Source organism: Erinaceus europaeus, chromosome 10, assembly GCF_950295315.1.
Source record: "Erinaceus europaeus chromosome 10, mEriEur2.1, whole genome shotgun sequence".
Classification (NCBI taxonomy): Eukaryota; Metazoa; Chordata; class Mammalia; order Eulipotyphla; family Erinaceidae; genus Erinaceus; species Erinaceus europaeus.
In genome coordinates, this window is record NC_080171.1 from 27,616,294 (window position 1) to 27,636,201 (window position 19,908).

At 45.5% G+C, this 19,908-nt stretch overlaps 1 protein-coding gene across 1 annotated transcript in view; it reads left to right on the forward strand.

The window, feature by feature from the left end:
* SNAPC4 (small nuclear RNA activating complex polypeptide 4) overlaps positions 1 to 19,908 on the forward strand; it is a 32,592-nt gene that overhangs the window by 2,542 nt on the left and 10,142 nt on the right. Inside the window, exons 3-14 of the mRNA XM_060199383.1 lie at positions 2,499 to 2,545; positions 6,277 to 6,444; positions 6,611 to 6,736; positions 7,439 to 7,517; positions 8,070 to 8,151; positions 8,819 to 8,923; positions 9,007 to 9,079; positions 9,378 to 9,542; positions 13,588 to 13,735; positions 13,994 to 14,100; positions 16,329 to 16,423; positions 19,442 to 19,536. Coding sequence (XP_060055366.1) covers positions 2,499 to 2,545; positions 6,277 to 6,444; positions 6,611 to 6,736; positions 7,439 to 7,517; positions 8,070 to 8,151; positions 8,819 to 8,923; positions 9,007 to 9,079; positions 9,378 to 9,542; positions 13,588 to 13,735; positions 13,994 to 14,100; positions 16,329 to 16,423; positions 19,442 to 19,536 — 1,290 coding nt within the window. The remainder of the gene's footprint in view (positions 1 to 2,498; positions 2,546 to 6,276; positions 6,445 to 6,610; positions 6,737 to 7,438; positions 7,518 to 8,069; positions 8,152 to 8,818; positions 8,924 to 9,006; positions 9,080 to 9,377; positions 9,543 to 13,587; positions 13,736 to 13,993; positions 14,101 to 16,328; positions 16,424 to 19,441; positions 19,537 to 19,908) is intronic.

Consider the following 19,908-nt stretch of genomic DNA (forward strand, 5'->3'; position numbering starts at 1 on the left):
TGGCAATCGTTGTGTTGGTTAGGTTGTGATCGGCAGATGCAATATTATTTGATATGGATTGGGAGAGGCATATGGCAAAGTGGGCCCTATCCAAGGGTTCCAGGACTGGGGGAAGTAGGGGCTCTATAGTGGAGATGTGAGGTTCCTACTGTCTTAGGGTTCAAAAAGACAATCGATAGTTAATGTTATCATCACATTGTTTGGTAACTGGGTTAACTTTGAAAAGTCCTTTTGTTAGGGTTTGCTGTACAGTACCCAGTATCTTGTATATAGCTGTGCTATTGGTTGCTTCTGATCTACTTGGTCTAAGCTTTTGAGAGAGTCTGCATATCAGTTACACAGCCTATATATTGAAAAGATTCAGTTTGTGTTTTGAAAAACTTCAAGAGATACAAGATGGGTCACAGTCTTTTGGTGGTGGGAATGGCGTTTATGTACACTCCTAGTAAAATGTAGTCATATAAATCACTAGTTAACTAATACGAGAGGGGGAAAATTAAAAAAAAAATTGTATGTCTTGTTTTATTATTGTGGTTATTGTTGTTATGGATGTCATTGTCGTTGTTGGATAGGACAGAGAGAAATGGAGAGAGGAGGGGGAGACAGAGAGGGGGAGAGAAAGATAGATGGCTGCAGACCCGCTTCACCACCTGTGAGGTGACTCCCCTGCAGGTGTGGAGCCACAGGCTCGAACCGGGATCCTTCTGCCGGTTCTTGCTCTTTGCACCACGTGCGCTTAACCTGTTGTGCTACTGCCCGACTCCCAAAGTCTTTTTATAATCACTATGCTATCTACCCCTGTCCTTTTTTTTTTTTTTTTTTTTTTTTTACCAGAGCACTGATCAGCTCTGGCTTTTAGGAATATGGGGGATTGAACCTAGGACCTTGGAGCCTTGAGGAGGAGAGTCTCTTTGCATAACCATTATGCTGTCTATCCCTGCCCTATAAATATTTTATTTATTTTAATGAGAGAGAGAGAGAGAGAGAGTTACACAGAAAGAGACCTGAGCACTGCCCAGCTCTCTCTTATGGTGGTACTGGGACTTGAACCTGGGCCTTAAAGTCTCCAGCATGAAAGTCTTTTTGCATAACCATTATGTTGTCTCCCCAGCCCCTCTCTTCATCTCTATCTTCCCCTATTCTCAATATCTGGCTGTCGCTATCAAATAAATGCAGATAATAAAAAAATTAAAAATAAACAAATACCCCTCTCTCTGGAGCCAGGATTTCTTAATAAACAAATAGCCCTCTCTCTGGAGCCAAGATTTCTTATTCTTCTGAACCCACACACTTGTCTGGGCTCAAGAGTGTCCCCTCAACACAACTCTGGAGGCCTACCTTCTGGCTGAGCACCCCAGGCCCCCCTGGCCTACCCACTTCTTGCTGGGCCCTAGTTACAACTCTGGGACCCAGCTTCTCAGTCCTCCACCACACCAGTGTCTTTCACCTATTATCAGCATGTCTTTATCTGTCTCTTCCCTGGGCTGACTAGAGCTCCCTAGGATGAGCCATCTCTGTCACCCCAACCCAGATTATTTTGGCTTTCTCTATACCCTTCCTGCCTGAGGACAGTTCTTAGTTATTTCCCGCCTCCCCCCCCCTCCCCCCCAGAGTACGTGGTGGTTCCAGAGAGTTAACTGTGCCCTTGGGACCTCAGGCATGAAAGTTTTTTTTTTAAACCAGAGTACTGTTCACCTTATGGTGGTGTAGGGGATTGAACCTGAGACTTTGGAGCCAGCCTCAGGCATGAGAGTGAGTTTCTTTGCATAACCATTATGCTATCTACCCCTGCTCATGAAAGTCTTTTATATAGCCATGTACATAACATTTTATATAACCATTATGCACCAAAATTTTGTTTATTTACTTTTTATCTTTATTTTTTGCATAGAGACAGCCAGAAATTGAGGTGGGTGATAGAGAGGGAGACACCTACAGCCCTGCTTTACCACTGGCTAAGCTTTACCGCCCTACAGGTGGGGACTGGGGGCTTGAACCCAGGTCCTTGCACATTATAACATGTATGCAAAAGCAAGTGTGCCACCACCTGACCCCTATTTGTTAATTTTTAATGACAGAAAGATACAGAGAGACCAGAGCACTGCTTAGCTCTGCCTTATAGTGGTACTGGGTATTGAACCTAGGACCTTAGAGCTGCAGGCATGAAAGTGTTTTGTAGAACCATTATGCTGTCTCCCCTGCCCACATCTCCTCTCTCTGGCTGATTCTACCCTTGGTCCAGTACCAGCGCTGCCTGATCAGTGAGCAGTGCTCAGCCACAGAGTACTGTGGGGGAGGAAATGTCCCCGCAACTCAGGTCTTGCCCTGAGGTCTTTAGTACCTCAGTGCCTCCCTGGTCTCTGCCTCTCTCCCTTGTCTGTGGCTGCCTGGGAAGTGAGTGCAAGCTGCTCTGGCTTGTCAGTCTCAGCTACTTTGTTACCCAGTGCCCCCTGCATCTCATTACTGTCCACCAACACAGTGTGCTTGTGTTTCCACAGACGTGCTGCTCGACGAGGACTACAACACTGCTGGCCCTCCAGTCTTGGTAACTACTAACCTGTGCTGGCTGTGCTTGCATAGCAGGCACCCTTCATTGGGAGGTGGGAAGGAAGGCTGAAACACACTCCCCCCGCAGCTGGACTTGTGTTGTAAAAATAATGTTTTGTGTTTTTCACGAAAGCTGAAACTGTCCCGGTATTTACTATCAAAATTTCAGTTGCCCCCAGAAATGGTTTGGTGTTTTGGCCTCCTGGCCATTTGTATAATGTGATGTTGAGAAATCTCAGGCACACACAGTTCGACTACTGTTAATTTTACTTCTTTATTTCATTGTTATTGTCACGATATATTTTTAAGGTTTTTTAATATTTATTCCCTTTTGTTGCTCTTGTTTTATTGTAGTTATTGTTGATGTCGTTGTTGTTGGATAGAACAGAGAGAAATGGAGAGAGGAGGGGAAGACAGAAAGGGGGAGAGAGAGACAGACACCTGCAGACCTGCTTCACCGCTTGTGTAGCGACTCCCCTGCAGGTGGTGCTTTATGTCACATGCGTTTAACCCGCTGTGCTACCACCCGACTCCCATCACTGTATCTTATACATAGCAGAGCACTGCTCAGCTCTGGTGATGCTGTGGATTGAACCTGGAATTTTGATTTTTTTTTTTCTTTTTTTATCAGAGCACTGCTCAGCTCTGGTTTATGATGGGGTGGGAGGGTTGAACCCAGAACTTTAGGGCCTCAGGCATGAGAGTCTCTTTGCATAACCATTATGCTATCTACCCCTACGTAATCTGGGATCCTCAGTACCCTAGACATGAAAGTCTTTGTGGGCAGGGGAGGTAGCATAATGATTATGTAAAAAGATTTTTATGCCCGGGCTCTGAGGACCCAAGTTCAATCCCCAGCACCACTATAAGCCAGAGTTGAGCAGTGCGCTAGAGTGTATATGTTTGTATATGTGTGTCTGTATCTTTCTCTTTGTATCTCTCTTTCATAAATAAACCTGTATTTCAAAAAAATGAAGCTTTTTTTTTAAAGATTTTTAATTATTTATTGATGAGAAAGATAGAGAGAGAAAGAGCCAGTCATCACTCTGGTACATGTGCTGCCGGGGCTTGAACTCAGGACTTCACGCTTGGGAGTCAAGCGCTTTATCCACTGCACCACCTCCTGGAGTACGAAGCTTTCTTTTTGCTTAGCCATTATATTATCTCCCAGGTTCTCCCCCCCCTTTTTTTTTTAAATAGAAGCAGAGGTAGAGAAACAGAGACAGTCAAAGAGATCACATCACCAAAACTTCCTTCCGTGTGGTTGGAGTAGGGTTTGAACCTGGGTTGTGCACATGGCAAAGGACCGTATTATCCAAGGGAGCTAGTTTAGATAAAGAGGGCTGGGGAGATAGTGCACGGCAGTAGCGCATAGGCCTTGCATGCAGGAGGTTCTAGGTTCACTCCCCAACACTACCAACAGCCAGAGCTGAGCAGTGGAGTGTGTGTGTATATATACATACATGCTTACATATGTACATACACACATACTTTTCAGACAGACACGGGCATCACAGCACCACTTCACTACCTCTGGAGCTGCCTTTGTTGCCTTGGTCTCAGAGCCTTGAACCTGGGACCTGCACATACTAAGGCCCACACACTACTAGGTGAGCCGTCTTCCAGCTCCCCTCCTGACTTTTCCGTTCGCCCCTAACACACATTTCTGTCATGTAGAATCACACTAGAAGGTGGTCCTGGGTCCTCTGTTCCTCAGTTTCCTAATTTAAAAAAAAAAAAAATTATCTTTACGTATTAATTACATAGAGACGGCCAGAAATCGAGAGGGTAGGGGCTGACAGAGAGGGTGAAAGACAGACACCTGCAACAATGTTTCACCACTCAGAAAGCTTTCCCCATGCAGGTGGGGACTGGGGGCTCGAACCTGGGACCTTGTGCATTATATCATGTGCACTCAACCAGATGTGCTACCATCTGGCCCCAGTTTCCTAATTTTGTAAAGTAAGGATAGCACAAGCCAGTTCTGGCGTGTGATTTCATGCAGCAGTTCCCAATGAGGACTCACTCATTTATGCTGGTCTCTAGCCTCCCTTTATTTTAGAACTATATGTCATTTTTAGAAGGCTTTTACAGCTTGCTTTCTGTGTTTTCCTTTGAGTTTTGAGGTATAATTGCTTTCTTTATCTTTTGTTTTTTTTAAAAAAAAATATCAACGATTTATGTAGTCCATTTTGTTGCCCTTGTTGTTTTATTATTGTAGTTATTGTTGTTTTTGATGTCGTCATTGTTGTATGGGACAGAGAGAAATGGAGAAAGGAGGGGAAGACAGAGAGGGGAGAGAAAGACACCTGCAGACCTGCTTCACCGCTTGTGAAGCGACTCCCCTGCAGGTGGGAAACCGGGGGCTCAAACCGGGATCCTTCCACCAGTCCTTGCGCTTTGCGCCACGTGTGCTTAACCTGCTGTGTTACCGCCCAACTCCCAGTAGAATTGCTTTCTATCTTTAATAGGCAATGCCCCTATTTGGAATCACTATGGTTCTGTAGTTTTTGACTTCTTGCCTTCGTTTTTTGTCTATTTTGAAGATTGTTTGCTTTCTATCTTTTTTTTTTTTTTCCACCAGAATATTACTCAGCTCTGGCTTATGGTGGTACGAGAGATTGAACCTGGGACTTCGAAGCCTCTGGGATGACAGTCTCTTTGCATAGCCATTATGCTATCTACCCCCATCCTTTTTCTATTACTTATTCCCTTTTGTTGCCCTTGTTTTATTGTTGTAGTTGTTGTTGTTATTGATGTCATCATTGTTGGATAGGACAGAGAGAAATGGAAAGAGGATGGGAAGACAGAGGGGGAGAGACACCTGCAGACCTGCTTCACTGCTTGTGAAGTGACTACCCTGCAAGCAGGGAGCCGGGGGCTTGAATTGGGATCCATAAATGGTCCTTGCGCTTTACGCCACGTGCGCTTAACCCACTGCACTACCACTCGACTCCCTTTTTATTGTCTTTTAAGATTGTTTGCTTTTATGAAAATAAATGATGAGAGCACCTCTCTGTGGTGCCAGGGAGCTAGTCTGGAGCCTCATGCTTGCAAAGCATGTGCTATACTTAATGAATCACCTGCCAGGCTGCAGAATCCTAACTTTTCTAAGGGATATTTGAATTAGCTGCAGTCTTTTTTTAAAAATATTTTTATTTGTTAGAGACAGCCAGAAATTGAGAGGAGGGGGAGTTGGAGAGGGAGATAGACACCTGCAGCACTGTGTCACCATTTGCAAAGCTTTCCCCCTGCAGATGGGGACCAGGGGCTCGAACCTGGGTCCTTGTGCACTATAATATGTGCACTTAACCAGGTGTGCTACCATCCGCACACACACCCCCCATTGCAGTTTTTAGTTCTGATAGCACTGCAGTGTCACGCATGCTCACACACAGTCATTTGCCAGTGATGAAAGTGACACAAACTCATTGCAAAGATCAGATTCTGTAGAAATGCTTATTATAGAAATGGAAACTTCTTGTTTCCTTACGCTTCACCCACCCAAAACATATTCCTAGAAATAGAATTTCCCCGTGCTTTAAATCAGGAAGCGTGTACCCACTGTATGTTTTCTCTTCAACAGCAGGGTTACTTCTTGGTTCTGTGTTGGGGGGGGGGGGGTCAGATGTGGGCGTAAAGGCTTGTCACACCACCTGGGGCCACAACACTAGGGGAGAGGACGTGTGCCCCATTTCTTCATCTACACTTTTTTCTGTTTGCCACCAGGAAGAAGAAAGGTGGGAGGAAGCCAGCAATGATGATGATGATGCCAAGGAGAAGGCCCTTTCTGAAGACCCAGAGACATGCCTGCAACTGAACATGGTCTACCAGGAGGTCATCCAAGAGAAGCTGGCCGAGGTCAGCCTGCTATTGGCCCAGAACCGGGAGCAGCAGGTAGGACAGGGCTCTGGCACTGAAAAACCACTCTCCCTGACACACACATACACACACAAACATACAACGGGTACTTTGGGCCTACTCTGCTCCCGGCTGCCTGGTTCCTTTACAAGTAGAGCTGCTGCTGCCTGACCCACAAATGGGCCCCTCATATCTATCACAGGAGGAAATCATGTGGGACCTGGCCGGGTCCAAAGGCTCCAAAGTGAAGGATGGCAAGAGCCTGCCCCCAAACATGTACGTCGGGCATTTCATGAAGCCCTACTTCAAGGACAAGGTCACTGGAGTGGTAAGTGGTAGGGCCCTGCTCTCCTCAGTGAGGGAAAGCACCCGCTGGTTGGGGGGCGGACGATGTGAGATTCTTCCTCACAACTTGCTATAGGTGTTGTGAACTTCCTTGGCTACTTCAGACTAATATCCTCTAATCTTTTTTTTTTTTTTAAAGATCTTATTTATTTATGAGAAAGATAGGAGGAGAGAGAAAGAACCAGACATCACTCTGGCACATGTGCTGCTGGGGATCGAACTGGGGACCTCATGCTTGAGAGTCCAAAGCTTCATTACTGCACCACCTCCCGGACCACTATCCTCTGATCTTTAAGCTCCCTTCTGGGTCCAGTGGTGAAAGCTGCTCCCTAAAATAGGGCTGGCTGGCCTTTGCTCCATGGGTAGGCCCCCGGTGGCACAGGGGACCGGGCAGCATGGGAGAATCACCAGCTGCTGGCATACATTTCCCATGTTGCTGAATGCAGGCTCCCCTGGTTGACCCTCATGGAACCGTGGAGCCCAAAATCCTGTCTATGCCAGTTGGCCCGTGTCCCAGAACAAGACATCAGCTCTGGTGCCAGTGGCAGCCTTGTCACATGACATACTTCATAAGGATCCCTGAGGGGAAGAGTGATGAATCTTAGCAAAGGCACCAGCAAGACATCCTAAGCCTTTAGGTGAGCACATCTGAGTTCTGTCCATGTGACACTCTGCTCCCTGATAGGGGCCACCGGCCAACGAAGACACACGAGAGAAGGCTGCTCAGGGCATCAAAGCCTTTGAAGAGCTCCTAGTGACCAAGTGTAAGTGTCAAGCCTAGCCCTCGGTGCTCACTTAGCTCAGGTATCCACGGGGCCTTCACTATAGCCCGACTCTCCCCTACCTCCCCAAGGAATGTGATTTATCCTCAGACAGCTATCCTGTGGCTTTTGTGGCTCCTTTAGGCCTTGCTCACAGGGGCTGGTCATTCAGCCTCCACCTGTCCCTTATTGAGTGTTGTCCTATTAAGGATCATGAGAGTTAGGCTGGGACCACTGCCCCTGGAGCTCAATCCATTTGCCTGAATACTCTGTCCTGGGAGTCCTGCTCTGGGCTGTCTGGGCGGGACTGTTTGTTGGACAGGGACCTCAGCTCCCCTGCCTCCTGACTCAGCACGTGTGTGTGTGTGTGTGTGTGTGTGTGTGTGTGTGTGTGTGTGTTGGGTTATCTGACAGCACAGCACAGATTGCTTTCCTTCCACTACTTCCTCAGGTGGATGCCATTGCTGAGGATATGGAGGGTTAAGAGAGGGTTCCACACAAGAAGTTTGTTAGGAGGCACAGCCGAGCCACCTTTCATGTCTGGTCTCTCCTCAGGGAAGAACTGGGAAAAAGCCTTGCTTAGAAAGTCAGTGGTTAGTGACCGCCTACAACGCTTACTTCAGCCCAAGCTACTAAAGTGAGTACAAAACCATAAGTGAAAATCACTGTCCTGGACAGCAGGTCAAGTCCAGGCTGACTGGTTCACAATCGGCCTAAATTAGGTTCAGCTATGTCCCTCTCCACTTCAGCCCTTGCTTACAATGGAAGAGGCCCTGCTCTCTGAGAATGTTGTGGGGCCAGGTGATGGCACACCTGGTTAAGCACACACATCACAGTGTGCAAGGACCTGGGTTCAAGCCCCTGGTCCCAACCTGCAGGGGGACAGCTTCATGAGTGGTGAAGCAGGGCTGCAAGTGTCTCTCCCTCTCTATATCCCCCTTCCTCTCGATTTCTCTCTGTCTCTATCCAAATATAAATGAAGAAAAATATTTTTTAAAGAAAGATTAAAGGAAAACAAAGAAAAGAAAGAGAACATTGCGTAAAGAGCTTTATTGGCCAAGTAGCCATGCTTACATGTGTGGCAAATGAATGGGCCTGGTTTCCACCTAAGAAAATGGGGCCTGTTTTGAGTCCTGCTTTGTGTATGTATGATGGGGTATATCAGGTAATTAAATCACACCGCACCGGGGGCAGGGACAGGTCTCGGCCACCTGCTACCTCATGTCTTATTATGGTATTGGGATTTGCTGCTATAATGCTGAGTGCATATTCACACCCTCATAGTGCCTTTGCCTGCTTTGCAGGCTTGAGTACTTACGTCAGAAACAGAGCAGAGTTACCAGTGAGGTGGAGAAGCAGATCTTAGAGAAGCAGACTGGGGAGACTGAGAAGGAGGTCCAGGATATCAAGTAAGTGGGCTTGCCTGGAAGGCTGTGGGCCAAGGGGACTCTGAGAGCTTGGTGAAACCCCATACTTTTGTCCCTTCCTCCAGCGAGCTCTCTGAGGAAGCCTTGCTGGGGAGCAGGCTGGACAACCATGACTGGGAGAAGATTTCTAATATAAATGTAAGTGGGAAGCAAGGCCAAGCCCATCCTGGGCACTATGGCTCTGTCCTCATGATTGGGGTGGCAGCTGGAGTCAACACGATCAGCATTGGGCACTAGTGTTGTGACCTCTAGATCTGCGCTGGCCCCCTCGACTCAGATGCATGTTCAGCAGTGTGATGTGGCCTATGAAGCCAAACATTTTGGCTGTGTGAGCCTGGTGACCTGGAACCTAGATTCCACTCTCTTCTCCCCATGTGTCCAACTGCCATCTTTCAGAGCAGCAGCCCCTACAGGCTGGGTTTCTCTGTTCACGCAGTTTGAAGGGGACCGCAGCGCCAAGGAGCTTCAGAAGTTCTGGCAGAACTATGAACATCCCAGCATCAATAAGGAGGAGTGGAGTAGGCAGGAGGTGGACCAGCTGAAGGCCATTGCAGCCAAGCATGGCCACCTGGAGTGGCAGAAGATCGCTGAAGAACTGGGGGTGAGGACCTGGGACAGGGCATGTGAGGTCAAACTCCTGGGGCACCTTCAGTTCTAGAACTAGGAAGCCAGCCCGGTTTGGCTCCACAGGCTCCGTGACACACTTGCTTGCATGTAGCTCTCAGAAGGAATTCCTCTCACACCTCTGCAGGTTGAGGCTTAGAAACTTGGAGTTCAGGTGGGCGGTGGCACACCTGGCTAAGTGCACATATAACCAAGTGCAAGGACCAGGGTTTGAGCCCCCACTCCCCACCTGCAGGGGGTCCACTTCAAGAGCAGTGAAGCAGGTCTGTAGGTGTGTGTCTTTCCCACTCTCTCTCTCTCTCTCTCTCTCTTTTATTATTATCTTTATTTGTTGGATAGAGATAGTCAGAAATCAAGAGGGGAGAGGGAGAGAGACAGAAATACATACAGCCCTGCTTTACCACTCACAAAGCTTTCCCCCTGCAGCTGGGGACCAGAGGTTCGAACCCGGGTCCTTATACACTGTAACGTATGTGCTCAACTAGGTGCAGCACTATCTGGCCCCTATCTTTCCCTCTATCTCCCTGTCCTCTCTCAATTTCTCTCTGTCCTATCTAATAAAAATTAGGGGGCGGGGGGAGAAGAGACTTGGAGCCCTGAGGTTTTTGCTTATGTTTTGCATCCAGTGGCCAGCTTGAGCTTCATCTGAATCCCTTATCCTCCTCCTGTCTCATCTTTCCCTCCCTCCCCATGATACTCAGGAGTTTATTTTATTTATTTTTACCAAAGCACTGCTCAACTCTGGCTGATGGTGGTGCAGTGGATTGAACCTGAGACTTCGGAGCCCCAGGCATGAGAGTCTCTTTGCATAACCTGGCTTTTTTTTTTTTCTTTTCTTTTTTTAGTCTGCCACTTTTATGGCCAAACACATGACTGAAGCAAACTGAACTAAATGTCTACCAAAGTCATTTGTGTAGATCCAAAAAAAATGAAGTCAAATTGGCCTGGCATATGTGTGTTACCGCTGAGCCACCACCTCCCTGGTCTAAGTTTTCTATTCTATATTTTTAGAGTGAGAAAGACACCAAAGCATCACTCTCCCAAGGAGTTCCCTTGATATTGTCCATGGTGCACCTGTGTGGTGCCAGGGATTGAACCAAGTACTTCAATGATAAGACATATACTTTACCACTGAGCTATCTTCCAGCCAATCAGAACTGTTTAAAAACTTATATATGTTTCCTATTCTGAGGGTCTGTTACAGTATTCTTCATAAGCTTCTTGAGAGCTTATTTGGAGGTTCTAGCAGGGGAGCACAGCTACTCATATACCCTCGACCGAAGACCAGTCCATCTCTATTTGGGGAAGTCCGTCCTCTTCAACCAAGCGCACAGCTTCAGGAGGGATGCACACGGATCGGTGAGGGAGGAAGGGGACACCCACCTAGCCAGCCAGATCAGCCTCAGCCTCATCAACCCTGGCGATCAATGGGCTGACAGATGTCGCAGCCAGATCACCCTCACATCCCATAAGCCCATATATATATATATATATATATATATATATATATATATATATATATATATATATATATATATTTAATGAGAAATATAGAGAGAGGGAAGAGAGACCAGAGCACTGCTCAGCTCTGGCTTATGGTGATCCTGGGGATTGAAGCTGGGACCTTGGAGCCTCAGGCATGGGAGTTGCTTTGCATAACCATTATGCTGTCTCCCCAGCCCCCTCCCCCCCAAGCTTCTTAAGTAGAGTTTATCAGTTGTACTATTCTAGAATTTTCTGATGCTGCAAGAGTTGTGTTTATATGACTTGGACAGACCCTGACATATTAAAGAGTTGCCTTGGAAGCCAGGAAGTGATTTAACAGAGGGAACTTACACATTCCATGTGTGAGGCCCTAGGTGCAATCCAGAATACCACCTAGGAGCACCAAGGAATCCATGGATAGTGAAGTGGTGCTTTGTACTTCTGTCTTCCTCTCTCAAAAATACAGAATAAAAAGGTTCAGGCTGGGGAGGCGGGTGGTAGCACAGTAGGTTAAGCGCACATGGCGTGAGGTGCAAGGACTAGCTTGAGGGTCCCTGTTTGAGCCCTCGGCTCCCCACCTGCAGGGGGATTGCTTCACAAGCAGTGAAGCAAGACTTCAGGTGTCTATCTCTCCCTCTCTGTCTCTCTCTCTCAATTTCTCTCTGCCTTGTCCAGCAACAACAATACCAATAACAACTACAATAGTAACAATAAGGGTAACAAGGTGGAAAAAAAGGCCTCCAGGAGCAGTGGATTTGCAGTGTAGGCACTGAGCCCCCAATGATAACCGTGGAGGCCAAAAAAAAAAAAAAAGTAAGATTTCAGAACTGGGGTCAGCATAATAATTATGTAAAGAGGCTTTCATGCCTGAGACTCTGAGGTCCCATGTTCAGTCTCCAGTAACACCATAAGCCAGAGTTGAGCAGTGCTTTGGTAAAACAATAACAACAAAAGATTGGGCCAGGAAGGCTACTGAACACATACTCAAGGCCATACCTGTTGAGCTTTGAGAGATCTATGCATGTTTTGATAACAGTCCTTTATCAGACATGCCTCTAGTAAATATTTTTCTCCCAGTCTATGGCATATTTCATCCCTTTAAATATATGTATATATATATATATTTTTTTTTTATTATTTATTCCCTTTTGTTGCCTTGTTTTATTGTAGTTATTATTGGTGTCATTGTTGCTGGATAGGACAGAGAGAAATGGAGAGAGGAGAGGAAGACAGAAAGGGGGAGAGAAAGACAGACACCTGCTTTACCGCTTGTGAAGTGACTCCCCTGAAGGTGGGGAGCCAGGACTCGAACCATGATCCCTATGCCGGTCTTTGCACTTTGTGCCACGTGCGCTTAACTTGCTGCGCTACTGCCTAACTCCCTGATTTTTATTTTTCTTAATATTTATTTATTTATTTATACATTCCCTTTTTTGCCCTTGTTTTATTGTTGTAGTTATTATTATTGATGTCGTTGTTGTTGGATAGGACAGAGAGAAATAGAGAAGAGAGGGGGAGAGAAAGATAGACACCTGCAGACCTGCTTCACTGCCTGTGAAGCAACTCTCCTGCATGTGGGGAGCCAGGGACTCGAACTGGGATCCTTACAAGGGTCCTTGAACTTTGCGCCACCTGTGCTTACCCCCCTGCACTACCTTCGACTCCCAAATTTTATTTTATTATTATTTTTAAAATACGTATTCCCTTTTGTTGCCCTTGTTGGCAATTTTAACTTTTTTTAATTTAACTTTTTTTTTTTTTTTTGCCATCAGAGTTATTGCTGGGGCTTGGTGCTAACACTACAAATCCACTGTTCCTGGCAGCCTTATTATTTTTTTCTATTTTACTTGCTAGGACAGAGAAATTGGGGGGATGGGGGAGATAGAGAGGGAGAGAGGAAAAGCTTCATGAGTAGTGAAGCAGTGTTGCAGGTGTCTTTCTATCCCCTTTTTCAGTTTCTCTCTGTCTTTATCAAATAAAAAATAATTAAAAATTTTTTTTAATAAGTTATAATTAAAAAAAATACTATACCGTTCTTGGAAGTCCCTCTTCTGTGAGCTGATGGATGAGGGGACAGATACATGTCTCCTATATAGACTGATCCCAGAGATAGTCACAGGCTCTACACCCAGGACCCAGCTACACACACAGCTTTTGGCAACCTCGGTGTGGCTTTACAGAGGCTACCTTGGAGTTTCAGAATTAGAGTAAAAGTGCGAGCAGTTGATTTAAAGAGACTCTTGCTCTGCAGGGGTTCCACCACTCAGGTGGAACTATCCATCATTTGGTGTGAATTTGGTGCCATATCACTACAACATTGTGAACTCTCTGAACATACCTGTTTGTAGCCGTCTAGACTGGTGTTCTGCCACCCTCTTCAGTGGGTCTGTGTGCTCTCCACCAGTCCCCAGGGGTCTGGTCAAGGAGGTAGACTGTTGGTGCACAGATTTGAGTTCCTCACTGTGTCCAGAAGGTGGCTGCATACACAGGGGGACACCTAGTAACACCCACTTTGCCTTGGTTCTGGCTTTGGGAAGACCAGCCGCAGTGCCTTCCAGTGCCTGCAGAAATACCAGCAACACAACAAAGCTCTGAAGCGCAAGGAATGGACAGAGGAGGAGGACCGCATACTCACCCAGCTGGTCCAGGAGATGCGTGTGGGCGACCACATCCCCTACCGCAAAAGTGAGTTGGACCCCACTGTGGCTCACAGGCTGTTGGCCTGGGAGCATCCTGCTCCCCTGAGCCTGAGACCCCTCATGTGAAAGCAGAACCTTACTGAGGCAGTTTACTGTCTCTCATTGTGAGAGATGGAAGGAAGAAATAGGGGTTCTGTAGTCCCAGGTGTTCCACTGCTCAAGTCTCCATGATTAGAGTGATCCCTGTCTGTGGCCTGTCTGAAAAGTAGGCATCTCAGCACCCACAAGACCTTTCTGTCCCCAGTTGCCTACTACATGGAAGGGAGGGACTCAGTGCAACTCATCTACCGGTGGACCAAGAGTTTGGATCCAAACCTTAAAAAGGGATACTGGGCCCCAGAGGAAGATGCGGTAAGTTTGTGGGACCCAAGGAGAATCATCCCTTGAAATAACGTGGGCATCTTGAGTGACCATAGAACCTCCTTCTTCCTAAAGAGAAAGAAAAAGCTTTATTTTTTTGTTTGTTTAGAAATTTTTTTAACCTTTTCTAATTTTATAGGACACAGGGAAATTGAGAGGGAAGGAGAACCTACAGTACTGCTTCACCACTTGTGAAGCTTTCACTCTACAGGTGGGGACCAGGAGCTCAAGCTTGGGTCCTCGTGTGTGGTACAGTTGCACTCAACTAGGTGCACCACCACCCAACCCAGTCCCACCAAAAAAAAAAAAAAAAAAACTTTTATTTTTGGGAGTCAGGCGGTAGCGCAGCAGGTTAAGTGCAGGTGGCGCAAAGCACAAGGAGAGTAAGGATCCTGGTTTGGGCCCCTGGCTCCCCACCTGCAGAGGACTTGCTTCACAGGTAGTGAAGCAGTTCTGTGGGTGTCTCTCTTTCTCTCCCTCTCTCTGTCTTGTCTTCCTCTCCTCTCTCCATTTCTCTCTGTCCTATCCAGCAACAATGACATCAGTAACAACAACAACAACAACAACAAAAAGGCAACAAAAGGAATAGATAAATAAATATTTAAAATAAACTTATTTTTAATTGGCTAGAAAAGAGAGAAACAGAGAGGAGGAGGAGATAGGGAGAGAGAGAGGGAGAGAGAGAGAAAGATACCTGCAGACCTGCTTTATCACTTGTGAAGCAGCCTACAGGTGGGGAGCCAGGGGCTTGAACTGGCTCTCTTTCCTATCCAATAAAATGGAAAAAATTACCACCAGGAGCAGTGGATTCATACTGCTGGCTCTGAGCCCCAGCGATAATTCTGGAGGCAAAACAAACAAACAAACAAATAAATAGATCTGGGTTTTAGATTTATTTATGAATAAGAATGGGATCAGGCAGTGGTACATCCAGTAGAACACACACATTACCTAGCACAAAGATCCAGGCACAAGCCCCTAGCCCCCACCTGCAGGGGCAAGTTTTGTGAGCAGTGGAGCAGTACTGCAGGCATCTCTCTTCTTGTTTTTTAGATAGAGACAGAGAAATTAAGAGGGAAGGGGAGATAGAAAGGGAAAAAAGAGGGACATCTACAACATTGTTCCACCGTTCTTGGAGCCTCCTCCCTGCAAGTGGGAACAGGGACTTGAACTCGGGTTCTTGCCAGTGGTAATATGTGTTCTCTCCTGGGGACACCACGACCTGGCCCCTCACTTCCTCTCTCTCAGTTTCTTTCTGTGTCTATCAAAAAAGAAAGAAGGAAAGAAAGCGGCCACCAGGAGCAGTGGATTCATCATGTAGGTACCAAGTCTCAATGATAAGAGCATCACTCAGGACCTCATACTTGAGAGTCCAATACTTTATCACCTGCCACCTCACTACCTACAATAAGGCTTTTAAAAATACTTATTTATGGGGCCAAATGATGGCACACCTGGTTGAGGTCACACTTTACAACACGCAGGAAAGCCTTACACTGAACGCTTTACAAGGATCTAGGTTCAAGCCCCTGGCCCCCATCTGCTTCATGAGAGGTAAAGCAGTGTTGCAGTTGTCTATCTCCCTTTCTATCTCCCCCTTTCCCTCTCAATTTTTCTCTGCCTCTATCCAAAATAAAGAAATATATATATATATATTTTGCCTCCAGGGTTATTGCTGGGGTTCAGTGCCTGCATCATGAATTCACTGCTCCTGGAGGCCATTTTTTTCTCCTTTTGTTGCCCTTATTGTTGTAACCTTGTTGTGGTTCATATTGTTGTTGATGTCCTTCATTGTTGGATAGGACAGAGAGAAATGGAGAGAGGAGGGTAAGACAGAGGGGGAAAGAAAGATAGACATGTGCAGACCTGCTTCACCGCCTGTGAAGCAACTCCCCTACAGGTGGGGAGCTGGGGGCTTGAATCAGGGTCCTTACGCCAGTCCTTGCGCTTTGCGCCATGTGCGCCTAACCCTTTGTGCTACCACCCGACCCCCAATAAAATATTTTAAAATACTTACTTTTATTAAGGAACGAGAACAGCGCATCACTCAACTGTGACATATGTGGTGCTAGCGAATGTGCCAGGAGCCTCAGGCTTGCATTCTCTCACTGGGCTCTCTCCCTGGCCCTAACATCCCTTTTTTGAAAGGGCTGAGTTAAGGGTGGGGAGGTTGTGACTGCCCTCAGGGTGACCATTTATCCTGTTGTCCCTTTCTGCAGAAGTTGCTTAAAGCAGTTGCCAAATACGGGGAGCAGGATTGGTTTAAAATCCGGGAAGAGGTGCCAGGCAGGAGTGATGCCCAATGCCGAGATCGGTGAGTTGCACAGCATTGAGCGCAGGTGGTTCTTGCTGGGTTGGGTTGGTCTCGAGAGTTGTGTTCTCTTGTGTACTGAAGGTCTAGGACACGGGAGGTGTGTTCCCCAATGGGCTGTGTGTGGGCCGGGAGACCTGAGATGATCTGGCATGGCAGGTGGATATGCTCATAGAGACCTAGAGTATCAGGGAAGAGCAATTAGGAATTGGGGTAGCTTTACTCTTTTTTTTTTTTTTAAAGATTTTATTTGCTAATGAGAAAGATAGGAGCAGAGAGAGAAAGAACCAGACATCATTCTAGTAAATGTGCTACCGGGGATTGAACTCAGGACCTCATGCTCAAGAGGCTAATGTTTTATCCACTGTGCCACCTCCTGGACCACGCTTTACTCTTCAAACTGGACTTTTTCCAGGTTGAACTAGATGTGACCACTGGCTGTTGGTTTCTTGAGCCCTATTGTCTGAATTCCTTTCCCACACTCTGGCGGACAGGTTCCTGTAGGCAGCTATAACTCCCTTCTTTTCTCAGCTCGTTTTTAACAATAAGATAGGGTTCACATACCGTATAATCCATTTATTTACATCTATTTATTTATTTTGGATAGAGACAGAAATTGAAAGGAAGGGGAGAGAAAAAGAATTCAAAGAGGGGAGAGAGGGAGAGGGAGAGGGAGAGAGAGAGAGAGAGACCCCTGTGTTTGTAACACTGCTTCACCACTCATAGAGCTTCTCCCCTGCAGGTAGGGACCAGGGAGACTTTAACCTGGGTCTTTGCACACTGTAATGTGTGTGCTTAGCCAGGGGTACCAGCACCCAGGCTCATTTATTTACTTTTAAAGGGAACATATTTGTTAAATTTATTTATTTTTATTTATTTAACCAGAGCACTGCTCAGCTCTGGTTTTTGTTGGTGCTGGTGACTAAACCTGGGATCTCTGAAAGCTTTTTATGTAACTAGTTTGTTATCTCCCCAGTCTTCATATAATCCATTTAAAATATGTAGTACCATGGTTTTTTATAGTGTATTCATTGAAAAGTACACTCTGTAAAGAAATCTAGGGTGAAGGTGACACCACTATGATTATGTAAAAAGACTGTCATCCCTAAGGCTCTGAAGCCCCAGGTTCAATTCCCTGCGCCATCATAAACCAGAGCTGAGAAGTGCTCTGGAAAAAAAAAAAGAAAAAAAAAAAAAAAGAAAAAAATTCTATTCCACAACAAGAAAAACCATTTCAAAAACAGGTAAGGGACTTGAGTAGACATTTCTCCAAAGAAGATAGAAAAATGACATGGTCAGAGAGGTGGCACAATGGATAAAGCACTGGGCTCTCAAGCATGAGGTCCCGAGTTCAGTCACCGGCAACACATGTACCAGAGTGATGTCTGGTTCTTTCTCTCTTCTCCTATCTGTCTCATTAATAAATGAATAAAATATTTTTAAAAGAAAAAGAAAAATGACCACTCGGGGGGCCAGGAGGTGGTGCACCAGATTAAGCACACGTAGTATGAAGCACAAGGATCCCGGTTTGAGCCTCCTGCTCCCCACCTGCAGAGGAGTCGCTTCACAAGTGGTGAAGCAGGTCTGCAGGTGTCTATCTCCCTCCCTCTCTATCTCCCCTGCCCCTTTCAGTTTCTCTAGGTCCTATCCAAGAAAAAAAAAAAGAGAAAGTGGCTGCCAGGAGCAGTGGATTTGTAGTATAGGCACTGAGCCCCAGCGATAACCCTGGAGGGAAAAAAAAAAAAAGAAAAATGACCACTCGTTTTCATTAATTATAAAAGAAATACACATTAAAATGACAATGAGATAACACTTTTTTTTTTGAGATAACACTTTATGCACATTCAGGATGGTTATTGTTTAAGATTTATTTTATTTATTAGATATGAGAGCCCCACATAAAGTAGAGAGAGGGAAGGAGAGATAAGCCAAAGCACCACTCAGACACAGGCAGTGCTGATCAAACCTCAGCACCTTAAGCCTCAGGCATAAAAGTTTGATTCTCTGTCAGTTGAACTATTTCCCCAGCTACAGACAATTACTGCTTTTTAAAATGGAAAGTAGATAGTGTTAGCAAAGTGTGAGATTGGAATTCTTACACTCTGTTGAATGGTTACTTTTGTTACGGAAAACAGAATGGAGGTTCCTCAAAAGTTAAATAATTAACTGCATCATCCAGCAATCCTACTCAGTTTGGAAGAATTGAAAATAGGAATTCACACAGTTGCATGTGCTTATGTTTATAGTAGCATTATTCACAAAAGCCAAAAGTTGGAAGCAACACAAGATTTCTGGATGGAGGAATAGATAAACAAAATGATTGTAAAACTATATGGACAGTTGAATATTTTTCAGCCTTATACATGAAATTTTCAGATACAGTGCAACACATTGGAGCATAAGAAACGTGAACATGTCTGTACAAGTTTTTGTTGTTGTTGTTGTTTTTACCAGAGCACTGTTCAGCTCTGGTTTATGGTGGTGCAAGGGATTGAACCTGGGACTTTAGAGCCTCAGGGATGAGAGTCTCTTTGCATAACCATTATGCTATCTACCCCTGCCCCTGTACAAGTTTTTGTGTGGACATCTAGCATACTTTTTTTCTCTCGTATTATGCTCAGATATGAAATTGTTATATCACATGTTATATCATAATTTTTGTTTAGCCTTTGGAGAAACTGCCCTTTGCCTTTTATTTATTTATTTATTTATTTTTCCTATTTTTAAAACCACGTTAGTTGCCACTGTAAGTTGATTTATAAGAGTACTTTATGTATGCCAGGGAGAAGTTCCTTATCGGAGCTATAGTTGTGAATATTCTCTCCCAATCTCTGGACTGTCTTTCCATTCTCTTGATGGTGACCTTGAAGCACACAAAAAAAAAAGTTTTAGTGAAATCTGGTTTGCCTGCATTTTTTCTTTTGTTACCTATACTTTGCTATCATATACAGTCATTGCAAAAGCCTAGACAAGCAGCAGGAGGCTTCTTCTTCAAAAGGTCCCCTTTGTCTGTTGTTTCAGATACCTCAGAAGGTTACATTTCAGCTTGAAAAAGGGACGCTGGAATTCAAAAGAAGAGGAAAAGCTAATTGAATTAATAGAGAAGTATGGTGTTGGTAAGTTCTTGTTCTGTCTAGAGGTTTGGTAGCTCTGGATTCACATTGAAGTCTGCAGATGACACAGGAGTTTGCTCCAGGCTTGCCACTCCCCAGTTTGTTCTTGCCCTGCTCCTAGGAGACAGTGGTGTGTCTTCTGTTTTATAAACTGAATCACATTTATCATAGGTAGAGAGATGGACTAAAGGAAGTGAAGGAACAGAACTGTCTAAGCTACTGTCAGCCAGTGTGTACTCACCTGGCCTTCCTCTACAGGTTGCTTTTCTTGAAAAGACAGCTTATTAACTGCATCATTCATTTCCATGCCATTGAGTCACCTTTTTCCTGTATAGCAAATCAGGATGTGCTTCTTTTTTCCTTCTTTTCTTCCTT